Raw genomic sequence first — 22,705 nt, forward strand, 5'->3', positions numbered from 1 at the left:
TGGCATTACTATTATGAATATGTATTCAGTAAATCTGATATAATTTAATAACTATGTAACTACAGGATGTTCTTTTTCATGAATTTGATCAGTCAGATAGCTTATCCATTCATTGAAATGTGCATGTGTGTTTAAGTTGATACACAAATAGTCACTGAATGAAAATATAACAGTATTTTGGTCATTAGTCGAAGGATATATATAGTATACATATACTGTATATACATTTATATACATATATACACTATTATATATGTATATATACATATATAATAGTGTATATATACACACTGTATATACATATATATACATAAACATACTGTATGTATATATATATTTATACACACACATATATATATATATATTTCTTGTTTTAAATAAATGTAATAGAAATTCACAAATATATGTATTTATATCGAAAATAAAAAATCAACAACAGCTATGTTTTAGACAGGTGTACAGTTGAAACCTAAAAACCTAAAACAGAAATATTAATGTTAATCAAGAGCAGGTGGGAAATCAAAGTTAAGGCTTTATTAGCTGTTGTAATTGTAACCTCTCCGTAACACGGGGGGGGGGGGGGTTACGTCGTTACGTCAGTGTGCGTAACGTCAGCTCCTCTGGGAGCAGCTCGGACTGTCAATCAACGTGCTCCTGGTTAACAGCTCCGAGGCTCAGAGATGGCGACCCGAGTCCTTCAGAGAGTAGGCAGCGGCCTCAAACAGACGAGAAACGGGCTGCAGACGACCGGGCAGGCCACGGTTCTCGTAAGGTTAGACTCTTACAAATGTTATTAGTCAATGCAGATGCAGAAATGCTACTTAAAGAACGAGTTTTATCCTACATAGAGCTGACAGCAGTGAGTAAAGTCCGGCTAGGCTAGGTGTGCTAAGCTAACTGCTCCCCGCTGACGTAGTGACGTTGCTAACGTTACGTTCCGTGTAAGCAAGGCCTATAGAAAGGAGGATGAGACACGCGTCATCTATACGTCATAATTCTCCGAAATTGAGCCAATCAAAACGCAGGACCGCAACTTCGGTTACACTGCGCATGCGTCTTACCCCACATCACCAAGACCTGTGACCCAGCCTCCTTTTATAGGGCTTGAACGTAGCTAGCATTAGCCCCTCTGTTAGCCTCTCTAAACTTGCTAACTTTCTGCTAATGCTAATAGCCGCGTTACAAAGTTGTGAAGCAACTTGTGTTAGCACTTGTGCTTCATAGTTGTGTGCGTAGAGCTATAGATATATTATAGTTGCCATGTGCAGAAATGATAGAGAATCACAACTGAGTTTCTGTCCGTTTCAAAACTTCAAGGTCAAAATGCTGCACAGCAACACTTGTTTTGATAAGTGCATGACCCAGTTTCATGCTGGGGGCAGGTGTGTGTCCCAAACCAAGCTGTGATATTAACATGTTTACAACTGAAAATGCTGCACAGTAAAGTTATAAACTGTAGATAAAATGCTGACAGCTTTGAAAGCTCTGTGTCAAGTAATAGTTGTGTTTATACCTCAGTTGGCAAACTGTCAGAGGAGGAGTGCTTCCTGATAGACAGTAACCATTGCATTGAGTGCTTGTTCTCTCAAAAAAGTGGATCATATCAGTCCAGTTCTGAGGTCTCTACACTAGTGGCTCCCTGTCTCAAGCTCCCAGAAACCTGCAGGACCAACTCCAACTCTGAGTTATTTTAAATCAAAGCTTAAAACGTCCCTGTTTGCTGCTGCCTTTTATTAAACCAGATAATGATCTTATACTGCACTAGAGCTTTTACTCTTGTGTGTTATATTCTATTTTAGCTTCTATCCTAGCTTTTATTATTTTATTTTGTTTAATTATGTCTTAATGTTCTTTTGCACTTTGTCGCAATGTTCATTTATGTAAAGCACTTTGAATTGCCCTGTTGCTGAAATGTGCTATACAAATAAAGCTGCCTTGCCTTGTTGGCACTTTTAAATTAAGTTTATTATCAGAAAACCAAATACTTAGGAGTCCATGTAGACTAATCCTCTGGCCATGTGCAGTATGTACAGCTTATAGCCTTCTCTGTAGCTGGCCTCTGAGCTGGAGTTTCTTTGTGATTAATGAGCTATATAGTCTAAAGATATCTGTACAAAGTTCTTAGTTTGCTGCATACCAGTATACAATGCAACCTTGTGTGTTTACACTGACCTCCAGTCTTATTAAGAGGCACATTTCATCACACCTTAACTATGTGCTTTATGTACAAGTATAGCCCGACCAATACTGGATTTTTGAGGCCGATATCGATGAGGACATTTGAGAGGTTTACAAAATAATATACAATATTTCAGCAAATGTAGGGTTTTTTAACATTAATATATAACATAAACAAACCCTTTTTGATAAGCATCCAAGAATTGTGACCAACATATTCAGTGAGAAGGACCTTTTTCAGTGGAAAAACAACTTGTTTGTCCCCAAACTATATGACGGAGATTATATAGTTACCTCAAACAAAACTTTGGAATTTCTTTTGTGAAATTTCTCATTAGAAACCTACACATCGATACGGTTATATCTGACATAAGCTTATACTGTACCTGCTGATTTGTCGATCTAGCTCAGACACAAACCACAGACACACTCATATAATAACTAATCATAACCTTGAAAAAGTAAGACATGTTTTAAGTTTGCTTTTGAACTAGGACACAGTTGTGTTCTCAAGTCAGTTTGTTCCAGAGAACAGGACTAACTGAAAGCACTCTCACCAGAGCAGGTACAGTTAGGAAACGACCACCTGATGATGACCTGAGATGTCTGACTCACCGTTAAAGGCCAGAAGTGTAAACCATTAAGTGCTTTAGAGGCAATTACAGTAAACTTTTAAAATGTATTACATCCGTCATATACATGCAGGTGCATACATGAAATTTGCCCTCTGCATTTAACCCAATCTAAGCATTTAGGAGCAGTGGGCTGCTGTAAAGATCCTGGGTTGCAACTTGGGGTTCAGTGTCTCGCTCAAGGAGAGATCAACATGCAGACGGTAGGAGCTGGGGAGGTTAAAGAACGACCCGCTCTACCCACTGAGATACAGCCACCCCGTACAGACCTAATAAATGTAGCTGCACCAGTTGGTCAGCTTTTCTGTTGTCATTAGTCACTTTTTTCTTCATTGTATAGCTGAAAAATTGCTGGTGGTTGTGTCCAACATTTGTGTTTTGTTTCCCCTCAGGAGCCTCTCAGGTTACCGTGAGGACAGCTGGTTCAAGTCTCTGTTCGTTAGAAAGGTCGACCCCCGAAAAGACGCTCACTCTCATCTGCTCGCCAAGAAAGAAGACAACAATCTGTACAAAATACAGTGTAAGTATTGTTTGTGACTTGTTCTGGTGGTGCATTGAAAACGTTTACCCTGAATTTGTATATCATTGTTGTGAGATAGATTTTGAAATGTTTTTTTCTTATCTGTTAAATGGTTTATTTTCCACTCATGTTTTGTTGATTCCTTGCAGTTCACAATGTCAAGCCTGAGTGCCTTGATGATTACAATGAACTTTGGTAAGAATCTCTGTCCCTTAATAGACTTATTCAGATGTCTTGTCAAGGCGCTGGTTTTATAAACAGTGCAGATTTTTTATACATTGTTTTGTGTGTTTATCCGTAGTGCGGGCATCTTGCCTTCCATTAACGCCAACCCTGAATACCCTTGTGAGCTTGTGGGAACCTGGAACACATGGTACGGAGAGCAAGATCAGGCAGGTAAGAGCTTGTATCAAGCGCCAAGTCTGGAGGTTACCGTACACATGTGATAAACCTGCTTGTGAATGGCATTTGACTGATTGATAGCCCGTTCAATCAGGTAGTCTAAATGAAACATAAACTTTCTTTTCAGGAGAGAAAACGTGAATTAAAAAACACAGAAGATATTAGTGCTCAAAGGATCAGTTGATTAATCAATCAACAGTTAACAAATTGATAACCATAATCTATCACACATGTAAGTCATTTAACAAGTAAATCATTTACAGCTTTTTATATATGGGGATTTGTTGCTTCTTTCTTTCTATTCTGTTGTTGTAAATTTAATATTTCTGGGCTTTGAAGTGATGGTTTAGAGATGTAACCTTGGGCTCAGAGAAACTGTGATAAACAATATTTTCTGACATTTTTATACACTAGCACATTAAATGATTAGTTGAAAAAACAATCAGCAGATTAATTGATAATGAAAATGATTGGTAGTTGCAGCCTACGAGATACTTTCCAAAATGATTTGAACTCCTAATTGAGGTGGACTGTATAAGAGAATTCGATGTATCAAGGCAAATATTAGAATAAGTACATTCATTTGATATTAAATCAAGTTGCACTGCATTGAAACACTTACAGGAATCAGTCAGAAAGTACTTCTTCTTTCAGTTTGCTGCAGCAGATGGGGAACAGAGTGAAAACTGCTTATTTTAGACACTTCCTAAGAATATTTTAGTTTCTTTCCTCCCCAGTGATACAAACCGGCTCTTTCACCACTTTAATATTTTAGTTAATTATAGCCGTGACTGTCTTGCTCTTTTCCTGGCCGCTGTCCATTTTGGCCTTGTGGTGACGTTTGTCATTCCTCAGTTGTAATCTGCCTCTAATGTTACAGCAAAGTAATACTAGCAACCTCAGTAAAAATAATCTTAAAGGCTGCACAAATAAAACATGTTCACAACATGTGCACTGGGAAATGATATCCAGTACTATGCTCCGAGAGATTTTGTTTCATACTGGAAACTTGGTGTCCTCACTTTCTGAGAGATACAGTAGCTGTCTCTTTTCTACATGTTTAGTCCTGTGAAATTAGCAGTTTTCATAATTCATTTCTTTATTCAGTTGTTGATTTTTCATCTTGATCACTGGATTCAGTATATTATTATTGGGTTTTTGGTACTGATCAGGTTTCGCTCATACTATCTCGTGTAGTAGCAGAGTAAATGCTTTTCAACATGATGGGAAGAACTTTTGCATTGGCTCATTTTAATTTTACTAAATTACTATATATGAATATATTATAGCCAGCGTTTTACTGCAGCATTTTTCAGTCAGAGTCTCACATTTCAGCAGATGTAGTGGTAAGAAGATTTCCTGTTGTGTTTTCTCATGGAAATTGACTACAGAGATTCATTGATGACACACTCATCATGACAGCTCAGATCGCAGGCTGTCTAGAGAGATAAATAAATAAACTACAGTTGTTAATGTAAAAGAATATCTTGCCCAAAGAAATATAGAAACACCGAGATACATTCAAGAGCTGCATTATCTTTGGCTCCTCTGCTCCTTCCATTCTAGTTCACCTGTGGAGATATCGGGGAGGATACCCGGCTCTCACCGAAGTCATGAACAAACTCAGGCAGAATAAGGTAACGGGTGTTCAGATTAGTTCGGTTTACTGAAGGTCGGTGAACCGTTTCTAGCAGTGCACCCAAATTAGATCCACAGACCATTTTTCCACCCATATGTTTCACCATCTTTATCTGTGATTTTCCAGCTGTTTATTTTGGTGTAATTATCTTTAAAGCTTATTTACAGAAATGCACTAAATAAGGGAAGTGGAGATATCGTGGCTTATCCATATTGTATATTGGTGTTTAATCTTCAGAAATTGGGGAGTTTTTTTTGGTTTGTTTGTTAGTTTTTTAGTTAGTCAGAAGTTTCACTAAAAATGTACTTTTATAGACTTTAAGAACATAACGCTGTTCAGAATGAAATAAGTATAATATTTGTAAATTACAAATACATTTAAAACTATTTCATGTGTCTTTGCCACATGGATGTTACTTATTAAAGTGGGCACTAAATATATAAAATCACCCTGTAATTGATCACAAACAGGCAGATTAGTGAGGTAATTTCCTGTTTATAATAGCCTCAACAATAAACACATGAATTTAGGCAGTTAACACGCAGTAACCCTGATTAATCAAGATGTAATGGAATAATTAATTCACCTGTTTTCCAGCGAAACTGAACACATTAGATGATACAAGAGGTGATGTTTGTGTGTTGGTACTAACCAGGTGACCGAGATTTTGTCCCACGCAACCATGAGTGTTCTATCTGTGTTCAACGTTGCCACAATTATTACTATACCTCGACATGAGAAGAGGTGATTTGTTGGTCCAGGTGTATAAAATGTTAAATGGTCTGATGGTCTTGATCTTTCCTTAATATTATTTTTACAGACATATTAAGGAGTTGGTGGGCGGAGGTAGATTTACAGAGTAATGTGTTGCTGTTGTTTGTCGTTGCTGTAGGAGTTTACGGACTACAGGAAAGAGAGGGGGAAGATGCTGCTGTCTCGTAGGAACCAGCTGCTGCTGGAGTTCAGTTTCTGGAACGAGCCCGTCCCCCGTCCAGGACCCAACATCTATGAGCTCCGATCGTACCAACTCAGGGTAACTCCATAGAAAATTTCCCAGCTTCCTCCCATTATGCATAGATATTAGCGCTGTCAAAGTGAACGCGACTATAACGAGTGAAGATACTAGAATCATATGAAACTAGAAAACCTAAGGATTCCATCGGTAACAACCATGTCATACCAGCTTGTCCTGAAGGAGGCTAAATAACGCTCCAAAGTTACACTAAATTTTGGCGAGGAAAAACTGGCATGGCCATTTTCAAAGGGGTGCCTTGACCTCTGACCTCAAGATATGTGAATGAAAATGGGTTCTATGGGTACCCACAAGTCTCCCCTTTACAGACATGCCCACTTTATGATAATCACATGCAGTTTGGGGCAACTCATAGTCAAGTCAGCACACTGACACACTGACAGCTGTTGTTGCCTGTTGGGCTGCAGTTTGCCATGTTATGATTTGAGCATATTTTTTTATGATAAATGCAGTACCTGTGAGGGTTTTTGGACAATTTGTGTCATTGTTTTGTGTTGTTAATTGATTTCCATTAATACATATATACATATATTTGCATAAAGCAAGCATATTTACCCACTCCCATGTTGATAAGAGTATTAAATACTTGAAAAATCTCCCTTTTAAGGTACATTTTGAACAGATAAAGAATGCTATTAATTTGCGATTAATCGTGATTAAGTATGGACAATCATGCAATTAATCGTGATTAAATATTTTAATCAATTGACAGCCCTAATAAATATGTTTTTCTCTGTTGCTGTAGTGAACAGTCAGACAACTTATTTTCCACTCTTCTCATTCTTATTATAGCCAGGGACAATGATCGAGTGGGGAAATTACTGGTAAGGCATAACTTTCTTTAACATTTTAACATGTAGTATCAGAAGGTCATCAAATTGGATTCATTTTGATAGTCTGAGAAGCTCCGAAGTATTCTCTCAATGTTGCTGTAATGATAGAGTTACCATTATTTTGTACCTTTTAAAATTTCCTCACTACTATTTTATTGGTTTCACAGATTGTAGCAGATGAATATGAGTCAACGGTACTTTTTGGCTATACAATCTACGCATGACTCCTAAGCATGACTACATATATTGCACATAATTTGTGAATCTTGAGCATAATTTACCCTGTATTTAATATATGTACCTATCTGATTAAATTGATAACGGTGACTGGGAAATTTGCCTGTTAATATAATAAAAACCAAACATGTTTTGCAACAATTTTGAGGTTGTAACATTAGAATTTGATGTTTTGATTTGAAAGAAATTATTGGGATATCTGTGAATGTCGGTTTCTTTCAATTTGCGCTGATGGTTTAATTGATACAACCCTTCAAATACAAGCTGTTAGTGTGTTTTTTGTGTGTAACGTTACTCTTTGGTGCTCCGTAGGGCACGTGCGATTGAGTTTCGCCAGCAGAACCATGAGGCGGTTGGAGGCTTTTTCTCACAGATTGGAAGTCTGTACACGGTTCACCACTTATGGGGTGAGCATATTAGGGATTATACATTTATAGATGCATCACGGTATTGCCAATAATTGCACAAATTTATTTATAATAAAATTTCCAGCTTACTAGATGCACCAAGTATCTGTTACTATTCAGGAAATATATTACAGGTTTTAGTTTATGCAATTGAGAACTTAATGCAAAAATTTCAGAATTCAGCACTTTTCTACGAGCGGAGACTTTAGGTATTATATGTCGATTTGAGTAAATAAAACCAATATATAACACAAGCAATATCTTCTTTTTATTTCTTCTTTCAGCGTACAAAGACCTTCAGTCCAGAGAAGACACAAGAAATTCCGCCTGGCAGCATGACGGTTGGGATGAGGTTGTTTATTACACAGGTAAGTCTCATCTCTCCTGTCTCTACCTTTCTGATAGCACTGGACAATATTACCAAACATCATCTTTAAGAAGAATCATGTCATGATGACTGACTTGCTGCATGAATACTTGCATACGTATTGAAACATGTACAGGGATTGTGGCGCACATTTAAACACAGCACTATTTATTAGTGGCATCCAAGGATGGATGATCTTCTACATGAAAAGGAAATATTATAAAGACAATAAAATCAAAACTCAAATGGTAAATAAAGGACTGTATTAATAATAGTTGATCAGGTCATTATTCTCGCTGACATTACTTTGACTCTGTCTACACGTATACAGATATTTTAAAAAACAGATATTTTCCTCATATTTACCTTCGTTTTACAAAATATTTCTGTCATAACCCTTCTAACTCTCTTTCCTTCGGCTTCATTACAGTCAGTTTGATAACAGTTAATTGTTGGTGGGGGGGCTGGGATTCCTGGTCGAACTACATGACTGTCATCCCTCTTTACATGCATTAATGAGAAATAGGAGGTCATTCAGGTCCCTCCGAGTGCTCCAAACCTCACCTTCAATCGCCCAAAAGCACATTCGATCACCATTCGGCCTCAACATGTTTAATGTGTTCCGTGCTTTGGCCTCCTATGACTAACATTTTTTAAAGTAGTACCAGTCTGAGCTGTGCTAACAAAATGTAAAAAAAGACGGTCGTCCTCCATCTTTGTTATTGTTTCTAGCGCATGCTGATTACACAAAGCAACAAAGGGCATGCGCGAAATGAGAGGACATCATCATTTTCCAAACGCTCCGTTTTACACGTCCACACAGATACAAAAAAATATGCACTTTAGAAGGCGATTTTAAAAATATCAGTTTTTGTGACCCAAGTTTGCGTGTGGACGAGAAGCCAACCTAAAGGAAAATATCCGTTGTTAAAAATATCTGTATACGTGTGGACAGGGCCTAAAACGTTAAACACTCTTTACATTTAAGTCTTCAGGCCTTACCAAACATGGGATTTTAATATGATTCCAATGCAAATTAAACAAGATGGTTCTTGATTTTCCCAGGTTACTAAAGTACATGTAAATGGATTGTCCAGTGTTCTGTCTGATTCCTCATAGTAATCTATTTTTTGTTTTTTGTTTTTGTGTGCAAACAATACTGCATGACATGATCTGTTTGTAAGACCGTTTTTTCTTTGTCACCCCCACAGTCCCTCTTATTCAGCACATGGAATCTAGAATAATGATTCCCTCAAAGGGCTCGCCCTTGAAGTAACCACAAACACCGGGGGAACCTCTCAGCAGCCACTGCAACTGTCGCAGTGATCTGTGGAGAGAGTAACCGACCATCAGAGTGTGCACTGCCAGGGAAATCTGCGTAACATCAACATGTTGTTTCAGTTTTTGTTTTCTTTTTGTTCTTTGTTTCTTTTCTTCCCTTTTCTGTGTGGGCCTAGAATGTCTTATTTCAGATGATGATGTTAAAACGGTCGTCACCAAAACCGCATCTGTTACAGCAGTCACTGTGTTACTGATCATTAATGCGCTTTGTGTAGACAAAATATAATTTGACATGCCCCTCCTCTTCACTGTCTCTATCTTTTTAAAGGGTCAGACTTTTAGAGCCGTGTCTTATTTTTTTATGATGATATAAAAACATCAGTGTTTGAGTGTTTTGATACCAGGAAGAGATCAAACATTTAGCAGTTCTAGTGCTGGTCGCAGGGGCTAAAAATGTCCAAAGGTCTTTCCGAAAAATGACTTGTAAGCCCTGTTGCACTAGCATTGATAACAAATCTAACAAAAGTAACTGCATCCAGTATCTCACAACAAAAACACTGCGTCCACCTGTTCACTATCATTATGAATCGGATAAGCTTCTTTAAATGTTACAGGTGATGGTCAGTTTTACAAAGAGGAGAACGCTGTTTACAAATCACTGTTCTAAAATAGACAATATAGCTGATTGTCAGAGATAGATACCTGTGTTGTTATATTCTGTAAAAGTTCACCAGGTACACTCGTCCAGAAAATGTGACTTAATGTTTACATGGTTTGGTCCAGCCAACTGATTATGGTGTGTACCAGTTGTTGGCTGGATGAAAGGATTCATAACGACACTATTATGAAGATGCACAGAAATTAAAATTCACAAACACACCACAGAGTGTCAGTCTAGTCAGAACAGGGAGTTCGACTTTGATCTAGAGCACAGTCCGGTTTAAGTTGTGTTGCATTCGCCAAAAGAGTAATTTTCTCGGTTTGTGTCTCCTCTGTTAAACTGACCACATCTCTATATTCTTTTCTAACTATAACATCAAGACACTTCTGGCTCTTCTGGAGGGGGACAAGATGATTCAAATGATTAGAAAATGTTTGTGATTGCTGCAGAACTAATTATGTATAAACTGCTGCACACTGACTGGTGTGACCTATCCCTCAATCAAGCAATTAATGCCAACCGGGTGATTGTGTGCTCTAACTGAGATTAATGTTTTTTTTAAACGGTCAGATTGTAGATATACATAGTGGGTGTATTGACCAAGCCAGGGTCAATCCTGTATCTGTAAATGAAGTGGGATATTCTAAACGATGTTGATAAACAATTGGACAGGAGAGGAGTAATATCTCAATGTGGTGAATGTGGATTGCAGTGCTTTAATAAAATTAGTTGTAAATACTGAATTAAACTTATGATTAAAAATGAAAAAATATCTTGGACTCCTTTTATAATGTAGACTGTTGTTTGAAATGATAGTACAAACATTTCCATATCAAGACACTCGCAATGGTGACGTCACGTCGCGTTGTCAAGGGTGTGACTTATGCTGCTTTCAGGGTATGTCGGGAAATCTCAGCAGCCCTTTTAAGTGCGCAATGAACGACTCCAAAAAAGTGGTGATCATTTGCAAAAATGTGTGTTTTCCAGTTGATTATACTTGAGGATGGGAGTGTGCCTCCCCAGGACCTAGTGGAAGCGAAATTTTGTATAACAATAGCTTAACGTAACAGACGCAACTCTTGTTGAGTCATTAGTTATAGTAGTGCAAGATGTATTCTGCACAACAATATCAAAGAAATGCAGTGTCTCTTTGGGCAAGGCAAGGTTTTACATAAACATTCAGAACATTGTGACAAAGTGCAAAAGAACGTTAAGACATAATTAAAACAGTTATAAAATTATAAAAACATTAAAAATTAGAAAATAAAAAGCTAAAAATAAAATCTAGGATAGAAGCTAAAATAGAATATAACTCACAAGAGTAAAAGCTCTAGTGCAGTATAAGATCTTTATCTGGTTTAATAAAAGGCAGCACCAAACAGGAAAGTTTTAAGCTTTGATTTAAAAGAACTCAGAGTTGGAGTTGGTCCTGCAGGTTTCTGGGAGCTCTGGGGACACTAAACAGACCTGATCCAGATGACCTGAGAGGTCTGGATGGTTCATAACATAGCAGATGTATTTTGTCCCTAAACCATTTAGAAGCTTTGTAAACCAGCAGCAGTATTTTGAAATCAATTCTCTGAGAGACAGGGAGCCACTAGTGTAGAGACCTCAGAACTAGACTGATATGATCCACTTTCTTGAGAAAACAAGCACTCAATGCAATGGTTACTGTCTTATCAAGCACTCATCCTCTGACAGTGTGCCAGCTGACGTATAAACACAACTATTACTTGACACAGAGCATGCAAAGCTGTCAGCATTTCATCTACAGTTTATAACGTTACTGTGCAGCATTTTCAGTTGTAAACATGTTAATATCACAGCTTGGTTTAGGACACACACCTGCCCCCAGCAACACACTGGGTCATCCACTTATCAAAACAAGTATTCATTGCATTTTGACCTTGAAGTTTTGAGACCGACAGAAACTCAGTTGTGATTTTTCTATTATTTCTGCACATGGCAACTGTAATATATCTATAAGTCTATGCACACAACATATGAAGCACAAGTGCTGAAGATCAGACATGTATTTAGGCCCTAAACCATTTAGTGATTTGTAAACCAGCAGGAGTATTTTGAAATCAATTCTCTGGGGGAGCTGGTCTCCCATCATTCACTTTTAATCGGATCACTCAGGATTTATTTTGTGCAGTTAAATGTGAAATGGAGTTTGAAGCTTTCCAAAAAAACCGTAATATCCGAGCCTAGACTGGTCACTTAAAGGCAACACTAGAACACGTGTTGGAGCCTTCTGGAAGCCGTCTATCCTTTCGAGAGTATCCGGACTCTCCTACCAGCGGTACTTTTTACTCTTTACATCGCCGGCTGAGCTGCTTCGCCATGTCTGCCGTGAAAGCTCTGAACCCAAAAGCAGAGGTGGCCCGGGCCCAGGCGGCTCTGGCGGTGAACATCAGCGCCGCCCGGGGACTTCAGGACGTGCTGAAGAGTAACCTGGGACCGAAAGGGACCATGAAGATGTGAGTACCGACGGAGGAGCCCCTTTGTGCAGCATGCGTGCTAAGCTAACTTAAGCTAAGTAGCTGTACGCATGTAACATCAGCACTGTAGTCATTCTGCTGATAACCTGCTGGTGAATTAATGTGGACATTGTTAAGCATCACCCAGTGTACTAATGTTGTCACCCTCTGCTACACGGTGTGAACTTAATATGTTGGTCAGTTTAGGCCTCAACCGGCTGCAGTATTTTCCTGGCGCACGCTGCCCTGCCCAGTCATCGTCACGACAGCCAGCAAGCTACCATTAGCAGGCTAACATTAGCATACTAATGCTAACATGACCATTTTAGCCCTAGAATAATTAGATTAGAATTCTAACATTAGTATGATGCTTTTATTTTTATTTAACAAATTCAATTTTACAAACAACATGGATCATAGATCATTGCATTATAGTAAAAGGACAAGGTGCATACAGAACAAGAACAGATAAAATATATAAAATTATACATGAAAATAATGATAAATTAAATTAAGGGCTATGGGGCTGTATACCTGTAATTCATATTCTTCTATTATACTAAGAAGTTTCAATGCATTTTTTGTTTTTCATGACTTTAAAGGGCGTTTATGTCAGAAATTAACTCAGAATTAAACATAGGTTTCACTCCTAAAATTGTCAGAATGAATCTCGGTTAGGACTCTGAATCATAACGTGTCCGTTAACGTAACTTTGTATCGTTAACTAGTTGGATTAACGAGCGAATTAATGACTTTTCTGGACTAACTTGTGTTGACCAACATGTGTATAAACAGGCTGTGTGTTTCATCTCTGGTTCAGTTAACATTAACCCTTCCCTGTCTGTGTTTGGATCCGCAGGCTGGTGTCTGGAGCAGGAGACATCAAGCTGACCAAAGATGGAAACGTCCTGTTACACGAGATGGTGAGGAACTGTCTTCTCCTTTATTGTGCTTCCTTCCTTCTTTATTGTTGGAGTGACCACACCCCTCATTTATGTGCTGAAAAACACTATTTTGACAATCTTGAATTTTGTATAAATTAAGCAATGTTCTTTTTTGCTGCTTTTTTTTTGGAGGGAATTTATTATTTGAGGAATTTGTCCTTTTTTGCTAAATGAAAAAACATGTTTATATTTGTCAGAGTAGTCAGTAAATCTAGTAGTCGATACCAATACCAGTGAATTTACACAATTCTCGATACCAATTCGGTACCACGGTAAAAAAAAAAAAATAAATCCCATGTAATTCAACACGCACTCCTTTTTATTAAAACATTTGAACATTACAAAAAACAGAGGCGTGTAGCCTTTAAGTAATAAATAAAAAGAATCGTCTATTAACATTGCAAATCAGAACAGTAGCATTTCAAGTATTTAAGACAAACAATACTGTCTGGACGTCTGTCTTTGAGGTGTTTTGCTAAATTGGAAGTATTTCCTCCTTTGGAAAGTAAAGTACGACGGCACCGTTACTGCACCACACACTGTTTTTTTGCGAATCTATTATTACTCCTTGTGAATCCGCCTCGAACGCAAAGTACTTCCATACCCGACGTGCTATTTGTTTTCTCAACGAGTTGAGGCGGAGGTAGCGCTGCAGCAGCTGCCATCTTTCACGTCTCGTGTTGTTGTTTTTTTCCGTGCTGTTACGGCGTTCTTCTTCTTCCTTCATTTCGCGGCAGATGAGAACACTTGTAAGCGTATACTGCCCCCATTAGATCCGGAAGAATTGCATCTCCAGTACCTCCGCTCCGGTACCAAATGACCATTACAGGTATCGTTCGGTACCTTTGGTACCGAAGAAAACAAGTACCGCCACATTTTTAGAATTTTGGTACCGAGTTGGTACCGAAGTATCGGTTCTTGTGACATCCCTAGTCAGAGTGAGGTATCAAAAGTATAATTTTGCTACTTAATTGTATGTATTATAGGATATAGCCTATTGATGAAACAAAGGTTATCAGCACTAAATCAGCCTTGCAGACCTGTTGTCTTTTTATTAACTGTGAAGGGGTTTTTGCATGACCGGTTTCTTTTTATTTTGCGCTGTGCAGCAAATTCAGCATCCAACAGCATCACTCATCGCGAAGGTTGCCACGGCGCAGGATGACATCACGGGAGACGGAACCACCTCGAATGTCCTCATTATCGGTGAACTGCTGAAGCAGGCTGACAGCTACGTGTCCGAGGTAAAAATGAAAGGCTTGTTATTTAAAAGCTCTACAGTCACTGGCCTGTCTTGTTTGTGAAACTCTTCAGAATTCATGTTATTTGGAACTGGTGATAAAACTCCTTTGATTTTGTGCTGCAGGGTCTTCATCCAAGAATCATCGCTGAGGGCTTCGAGTCGGCGAAAGAGAAAGCCTTGGCTGTTCTGGAGGAGCTGAAGGTGACTCGGGAAATGGACAGAGAGACCCTCATCAATGTAGCACGCACCTCCCTCAGGACCAAGGTCTACGCAGAGCTGGCAGACCTGCTCACCGAGGTGAGGCATGAGGCCATGGAGCTCAGTGTACACAGAGCTGAGGGTCAGCATTTCACCCTACAGCACCAAACAATGATCGTTTCCTTGGTTATTGTTACTTTTTGATACTAGTTGGGTTCATTTGGTCCGGTATCAAGGGGAAAAATCATACATTGTTGCATTTTATTCTGGTCCGTTTCCTGTTGACAGCACTTTAATGCTTATGATGTGTATATATAGAGTATTTATATTTGGTGTCACAAAGCTCATGACAAAATAAGTGATTATAAGCATTACAGTATTAGTATTATTGGACTGCATGGTATAATAAACAACAGGTAGAGACAGGACTGTATAAAAGCCCTGTTGCACGCTCCCAAATGACTGGCGCGAACGTCGGTGAGCGCACGGACGCACACATGAATCATCTACAGTAATGATTCAGGGCTTATTAGGCCTGCCGTGGGATTGCTGTCGCACACTTTCTAGTGGAGTCAATGAACTGACAAAGAGTCGGAAACAAGCACAGCAGTTTTAACAGTTTTTGACCTATTAATCAGGGGAAATAGCCGCGCCGATGTGCTTATTTACATGGCCTTATACAGATCAAAAGATCACTTCCTGAACAGATTTCGCGATCGGCCGATGGATCTTAGTAGTTAAGCTTTTGAAATCATGCTAAAATCACGTCTGCTATCCTAAAATCCTGTGGTTGGTTTGTTTGAACTGAGTTAATTTTAACCAAACTAAATGGGTTAGGTCTGAAAGCAACCTTAGTAGACTTTTTTATTGCACGGCTTTGTTGAATACTCAATTCTGATTGGACAATCACAGCGTTCTATGGCTTGTTTATTTTTATAATAGACCGTTGCTATGGCTGAGTTCTGATGTCAGAAGGTTTTTGTGTCAAATTATTGTTTTCTTAAGTAGCCATGTAATAAGTGTGATAATGTACAGCGAGCAGGTCATTGTTGTGAAATAATCCCCTTCAGGGCGATGCTTCCCATCAGGGTCCGCATCGCCTTGTCGGACATTATTTCACAACAATGACCGAAATGTCCCTCTACGTGATGTCTTTACTCTGTGAGTCAGATAACCCCTATCTATGGCAGTGAGCTGATTATTATGTCCTGTCATAATTTCATTGGTTGATGTGGTATGTTTTTCTGCAGGCTGTAGTAGATGCTGTGCTAGCCATCTCTAAACCTAATGAGCCCATCGACCTGTACATGGTGGAAATCATGGAGATGAAGCACAAGACCGACTGCGATACACAGTGAGTTTTAATAAACACCGAAGACTCGGAACAAGCAGCAACTCATCCTTTTAACCGATAGTGGTGTATCAGGGTCCCAGACATCTAAAGGATGTTGCTTTTCTTCCTTTTCTCAGGCTGATCAGAGGCATGGTGTTGGACCACGGTGCCCGACACCCAGACATGAAGAAGAGGGTGGAGGATGCCTACGTGCTGACCTGCAACATCTCTTTGGAGTATGAAAAGACGGAGGTCAACTCCGGCTTCTTCTACAAGAGCGCCGAGGAGAGGGAGAAGCTTGTGGCTGCAGAGAGGAAGTTCATTGAGGATCGTGTGCAGAAGATCATCACCTTCAAGAACAAAGTCTGTCCCAATGGGGAGAAGGGCTTCGTCGTCATTAACCAGAAGGTATGCTTGAAGAGGATTCGTGCAGTATTGGTATTTTAACTGCAGGGCACTTGCACTGTAGTTCTTTGTCTCCTTACTGGGAGCAGCTCATATAGTAGCTCATTTACAGCTGTTTTCGATAATTTCGATGGATGGTAGATGTTTAGTCAGTTGTCACACCTACATAATGTGTAGATGGAGTCATACCAATGAGCTGAGGTCATCTTATCAAGTTCTTTTAGTTAATTTGGCTCAAATTACAATATTGGGTTGGTTTTAATAGCTGCAATACACATAGGATTTAAAACTCTTTTATTTCTACATGAACACTTAGTACTCAATGATTCTCAACATGTGTAAATAAATCAATCCTATTAATTGCACAGAGAACACCCCAGGATGCTAACGTAGCTCCCCCTGGTCTCTTGAATCTGTGCCACAGTAAATCTGATCTGTACCTCTGCATTAGGAGAGTCCCTTCCTCCCTACATGTATTCAACGGATCAGAATAAACTTAATATCTCATAAATACACAGTGAATTATTTCTTGAATTGCTGGCGTTTCATGTTTTCTTTGTATTATGTAGGGTATCGACCCGTTCTCCCTGGATGCCCTTGCCAAGGAGGGCATCGTAGCCCTGCGCAGGGCAAAGAGGAGGAATATGGAGAGGTAAGACACTTACACATTTCCCTGTTTAAAAATATATGTGACCTCTTCTGTGCAATGGAAATGTGTAAAATGTAAAATAAAAAAAAAATTAAACATATTAATGTAAAGTAAACATCACATAACACCAGCTTATTAGGAACTAAGAGGTCCATAAGGTAGCTAGAGGTGTGCTGTTGTAATGGCTTTTCTATATACCGCAATGAGACATACTGATGGTCACCACACAGTCAGCATTTCTTATTACCGTCATTATTGAGACTGTTTTCAGAGAGCACCATGAATGCATCACAGCGCTCCTGTTTCATTAACAGTCGTACGTTGCTCAGCCACAAGGTAGTGCCCTTCAGCACTAATGTGGGACCAGAGTACACTGTGCTTTATTATGATCAGTACAATGTGTCATTTGTTTCTATATCTTATTTGTTATTATCAGAAAGATGCTAAAATGGGTCGGGCCATGGCCTGTTATGCCGGCCAGTTGCTTTTCCTATATTCTGAGATGTGACATCTCTACCCAGCTGGGCCCATTAAACATTTCTTTCCTTAATTTGTGAAAATCAAAGTGTAAATGTTTAGTTTCAGTCTCTCGATCTTAATCGTTCTATTATTTAAACTAACATTTTTACTGCTGTTTAACAAACAAACGTTGAGAAGTCCGTTGTAGAAGAGGCAGAGATGCAGTAAAGGGTGGGGTCGGTGTAAATGTGTTCAAACTGTTTGGATATTAAGCCACAACACCGGACTGGTGTACCAAATTTTACCACTAGGTGTCGCACTTGACTCAGCAAATTGGATTCAGCGCTGTGACGCCACCTGCAAAGGTTGCTGATGTCAGCTACTTTTTAATTTTTCAGAACGTGTCATAATGACAAATGCTGATTTAACCAGTTGACACAAAAGCAAACCGGTGTAATTTTCCATCATAAATCACATCACAGAGTTATACATGCAGTGTGTTTTTCCCCTCGGCAGACTCACTCTCGCTTGTGGTGGCATTGCCATGAATTCAATCGATGACCTCACACCTGAGTGCTTGGGATACGCTGGGTTGGTTTATGAACACACACTGGTGAGTATTTATCTGGGCGTATTCTTTTATTTTATTTATTTTCGGTCTTAAGATGTCGCGGCAGAGTTGTTAATCGCCCCCAATCCTGTTTGCAGGGAGAGGAGAAGTTCACGTTCATCGAGAAGTGTGGGAATCCTCGCTCAGTCACCCTGCTGGTAAAGGGACCCAACAAACACACCCTCACACAGATCAAAGACGCCGTAAGGGATGGTTTGCGGGCAGTCAAGAACGCCATAGAAGATGGTAAGACGCTAAGGAACTTAAAATTTGACTTTGTTTTATGGAAATCAAATTTTTTGCGGCAAACTTGTGTTTTTTTTTTCTGTCTAAAGCAACTGTAAAGCCCTTTCAGTTATTCCAGATGTTCTATAGATGATAGGGGCGAATGATACATCAATCGATTCAAAGAGAAAATATCGATACATATTGCCTTTATTTTGAAATTCCCACTTAATATTTATTCTTTTTATCAAAAGGATAGATTGTTTTTCATTTAAGTGTCTTTAATACCTCAGTAATAAAATTGTCCGATCATATTTTAGTTGCTCTTTGTGAGTTGATATAAATATTAAATAGACATATCATATCCATCTCAGGCCCCTGAATTGAATCAAAATCAGTCGTATTGTGGCAGACTTTGTGATATCAGAAAATATCGTATTGTTATCAAAAGACTCAATATAATATTGTATTGTGTTGAAACTTGTGATTTACACCCCCAATATATAAACCATATGTCAAAGGTCTTTGGATCCACTCAACCAAATTCATTACCAGCGTTTATGAGGTTCCCTAAACTGTAATTTAGGGTACACTAGCTCCAGTCTATTCTCTTTATTCTATCTGCTCTTTCTTCTTTTGTAAAATGCGGCGTTTGCACAGCGAACACCCAGGGATGCTACCATGGCTCTCCCTGGCCTCTGACGTCTGTGCTACAGTGACTCTGGTCTTTTACCTCTGCATTAGGAGCGTTTCAGTCTCTCCTACATGTATTAGCTGATCAGAACAAACTCCCCACTTGTTTTAAACGCACTGTTCCTGCCTTGTCAAGCCAGAGCAATCACACTTGTGTTTTCTTAGTATCTTCTTTTCCTCTTCATCTCTTCAGGTTGTGTCGTGTCCGGCGCAGGTGCGTTCGAGGTGGCTGTGGCCGACGCTCTGGTGAAACACAAGTCCAACGTGAAAGGCAGAGCCCAGCTGGGAGTCCAAGCGTTTGCAGACGCTCTCCTAATCATCCCCAAGGTAAAGGATTTGTAATTTCTCCCCTGTTTTTTGCATTATGCTATTGATAATATATCTGGTCCTACTACCAAAGTTACACATTAGACAGGAAAAATGGTGAAACGGGATTTGTTATCTGTTAGCATAGCATTAGCATACTGTGTCAAACTCTGTTGGTTTTAATTTTGCATCTGCGTTTTGTAGGTTCTGGCCCAGAACTCTGGCTACGACGCGCAGGAGACCCTGCTGAAGCTGCAGATGGAGTACAAAGAGTCTGGTCAGCTAGTTGGAGTGGACCTCAACACAGGTTAGAACCTCAGCACCTTTGAAGTCAGTTCTTGTTCGCTTTTATTTTGAAGCCAGGTCTTACATGCTCTTACTGTAATGCCTAGTATATACACGTACCGCAAAAACAACATGGGGGCTAGTTTGACCGTTTTTTTATTTAAGTGGAGGCTGGCATCTTCCATCACATTTTCCAATCTCAACACATATAAACTCGCTTTGGCGCTTCACTTATTCCGCTGTCTCAGGCCTTTTTCCTGTTCCCTGCTTCTCTACAAATACAAAAACACACGCCCCATACGCACATCCATACTCATACGCCACACACACTTGCCCCAGGATAGTGTCTGTGAGGGAGAGAGCCGTGGGAGAAACGAAACGCAAAAGCGAGTCTAGTGTCTTTAAAAAAAATTGTGACAATTAATATTTATACTCGATGTTGGAGTTATTTACTACATCCCACCTAGAACAAGCCGCAATACATCGAGTATATTCGATAAATCGTCCACCCCTACCCCCAAATACCCAGTTGGATGTTTTTTTTACTTAAATCCTGTTGTTGTTGTTCAGGGGAACCCATGGTGGCAGGAGATGAAGGCGTTTGGGATAATTACAGCGTAAAGAAACAGCTTCTCCATTCATGGTGAGATTACACATTTCTAAACTGTACAAGATCAATTGAATATTTGAAATCCTCCTTTCTGCATTGTCTCCTCATCAATCTTTCGTGTGGTTTCTTTATTCCCTCTACAGCACGGTCATCGCCAGCAACATCTTGTTGGTGGATGAGATCATGCGAGCTGGAATGTCTTCTCTCAAAGGTTAAAGGACAACTGAAGAAGCCGCAGCCGTTATCATGCTCACAGGGATAGTCGTTTACGTGACGGTCCAGTCAACGTGTTCCCGCTCTAGCAACTCTGAAGCATCCCAGTCTGATGGACAGCCCGCTGTAAACCCCGAGGCATCCATCACAGCGTCTGTCAGAAACCATTGTTAATGCTAGTCATGGTTTTTTTTTTCATGGATTTGTCAATGCCTCCCTCCGATTGGTTTATTTATGAGATTTTGTTAAAAGCACTGGCCTCTGCAACCAATTCTGTTTCTACCCATTAAACATTTTCTTGGCTCTTGAAAGATTTGGTTGTTTTTCTTTGGCAGTAATTGGATTCATAAAATATGATTGACTCCAGAGAGAGGAACTGGGTACTCAACCTCGAAAATATCCTTTTTCTACTGAGAGTACATGAATGTAATAGATCACATCTGGACTAAGCTATTAAACAGTAACACATAAACAGTGGTGGAATATATCTCTTGAAAGTGTTTGGTCCTTGAACTTGTGCATTTCCATTTTCTGCTACTTCTGCTTATTTTCTAGATGACAAATATTGTACGTTGAACACCAGTAAAATACAAGCTGTATTTAATTCAAAGATAAATTTAAACACACAAAACTTAAAAGCTCATAAAATATGGACTGTTAGAGATGGGACTGCCCAACAGTATACAGTATAAGCTAGTCAAACTCAACCAGTTACAATAAATTGCTTCTCGCACATGAATACATCAGAAATAAAAATCCTTAACCTACTTAATAACAGGTATGGAATATTTCTCCGACCACTTCACATAACATCTAATGTACACAAACTCATCATGGCCATAAACTGTAAAAACGTTCCTAGAGACTGGGTTAGGGTGCATGTTTAATTCGCATTTTAAGAGTCCAAAATGAAAATAGTGGACGTTCATTTGTGGCGTTACTGATTCCTCCTCAACTATCATTTAAGAGCCAGTTCCCACACCCTGTGCAACAGGTGAACTGAATAACCGTCCAATCACTCAGCAATTCAACCAAAAAAACACCAGGGAAAAGGTAAACAACAGCAAGCACCAGAGAATGGGCGGCTGCCACACATTTAGAAATACATAACAGGTTATTTTAGATTAGAGTCAATAAAGCATTGAGTTTTTAAATTTGGGAATCAGAATCAGAATGTATTAATCCCTGGGGGGGAAATTGGGACTTTACAGTTGTTCTTAAAGACATGTAAGAAAATAAAATAAAATAAAGGCGTAAGTAACATGTTAATTATGTACATAATGCCACAATATATAACACAATATATGTAGAGAGATATAAGTAAATAATAAATGAGAATATAAGAAATATGTGCATTAAAGACATACAATATATATAACATATAACCACAGTGCAAATAAGTAAATAAAAAATGCTTAGAGGTGGGATCTATTAAGTAAGGTAAATATGAATTTAATATTTCTTGAAATGTACAGTATAAATGCATTAAGTCAGTAAAAGTTTAAATTCAAGGCTTTGATATATGACAAAAATCAATTAACAAATATATTTATCAAAGAGGTGATTTTTTTTTCTGTGGTCAGATGAGACGTACAATATTTATATAATTTATAATATTTATATAATAATATAACAATTATTTATATATTTTTTTATACATGAAAAGTTTCAGTCAAACTTTTGTCCTTTTTTTCCCAAATGTACCACGGATATAATTTATAATTTTCTTTAATATAATACCACTGATTTGTGTCATATTTAGTGCAACTTCATGCAGGGGGAAAAAAATACATAAAAAGAAATGAACGCTTTTGTTTTGAAGTTTTGAATAAAGCGGAAGCTCACACACGGAACCTATT

The 22,705-nt window shown here is 38.8% G+C and overlaps 2 protein-coding genes across 2 annotated transcripts; both read left to right on the forward strand.

Annotated features, from left to right (window-relative positions):
- Positions 1-575: 575 nt before the first annotated feature.
- On the forward strand, positions 576-10,960 carry LOC141752332 (protein NipSnap homolog 2-like). Its single transcript, XM_074610182.1, has 10 exons — positions 576-772; positions 3,203-3,330; positions 3,480-3,525; positions 3,632-3,726; positions 5,299-5,369; positions 6,264-6,404; positions 7,197-7,228; positions 7,787-7,881; positions 8,166-8,249; positions 9,460-10,960. The coding sequence occupies exons 1-10, from the start codon at positions 681-683 to the stop codon at positions 9,522-9,524; spliced, it is 849 nt and encodes a 282-aa protein (XP_074466283.1). The 5' UTR covers positions 576-680; the 3' UTR covers positions 9,525-10,960.
- Positions 10,961-12,432: 1,472 nt separating this feature from the next.
- On the forward strand, positions 12,433-21,157 carry cct6a (chaperonin containing TCP1, subunit 6A (zeta 1)). The gene is made up of 13 exons (XM_074610125.1): positions 12,433-12,673; positions 13,533-13,596; positions 14,727-14,861; positions 14,984-15,157; positions 16,309-16,412; positions 16,529-16,799; positions 17,366-17,448; positions 18,421-18,517; positions 18,613-18,760; positions 19,626-19,759; positions 19,943-20,045; positions 20,594-20,666; positions 20,777-21,157. Exons 1-13 carry the CDS (start codon positions 12,537-12,539, stop codon positions 20,847-20,849), a joined length of 1,596 nt encoding a protein of 531 aa, XP_074466226.1. The 5' UTR covers positions 12,433-12,536; the 3' UTR covers positions 20,850-21,157.
- Positions 21,158-22,705: the final 1,548 nt, after the last annotated feature.

The sequence above is a fragment of the Sebastes fasciatus genome, chromosome 16 (genome assembly GCF_043250625.1).
Source record: "Sebastes fasciatus isolate fSebFas1 chromosome 16, fSebFas1.pri, whole genome shotgun sequence".
In the NCBI taxonomy this organism is placed as follows: Eukaryota; Metazoa; Chordata; class Actinopteri; order Perciformes; family Sebastidae; genus Sebastes; species Sebastes fasciatus.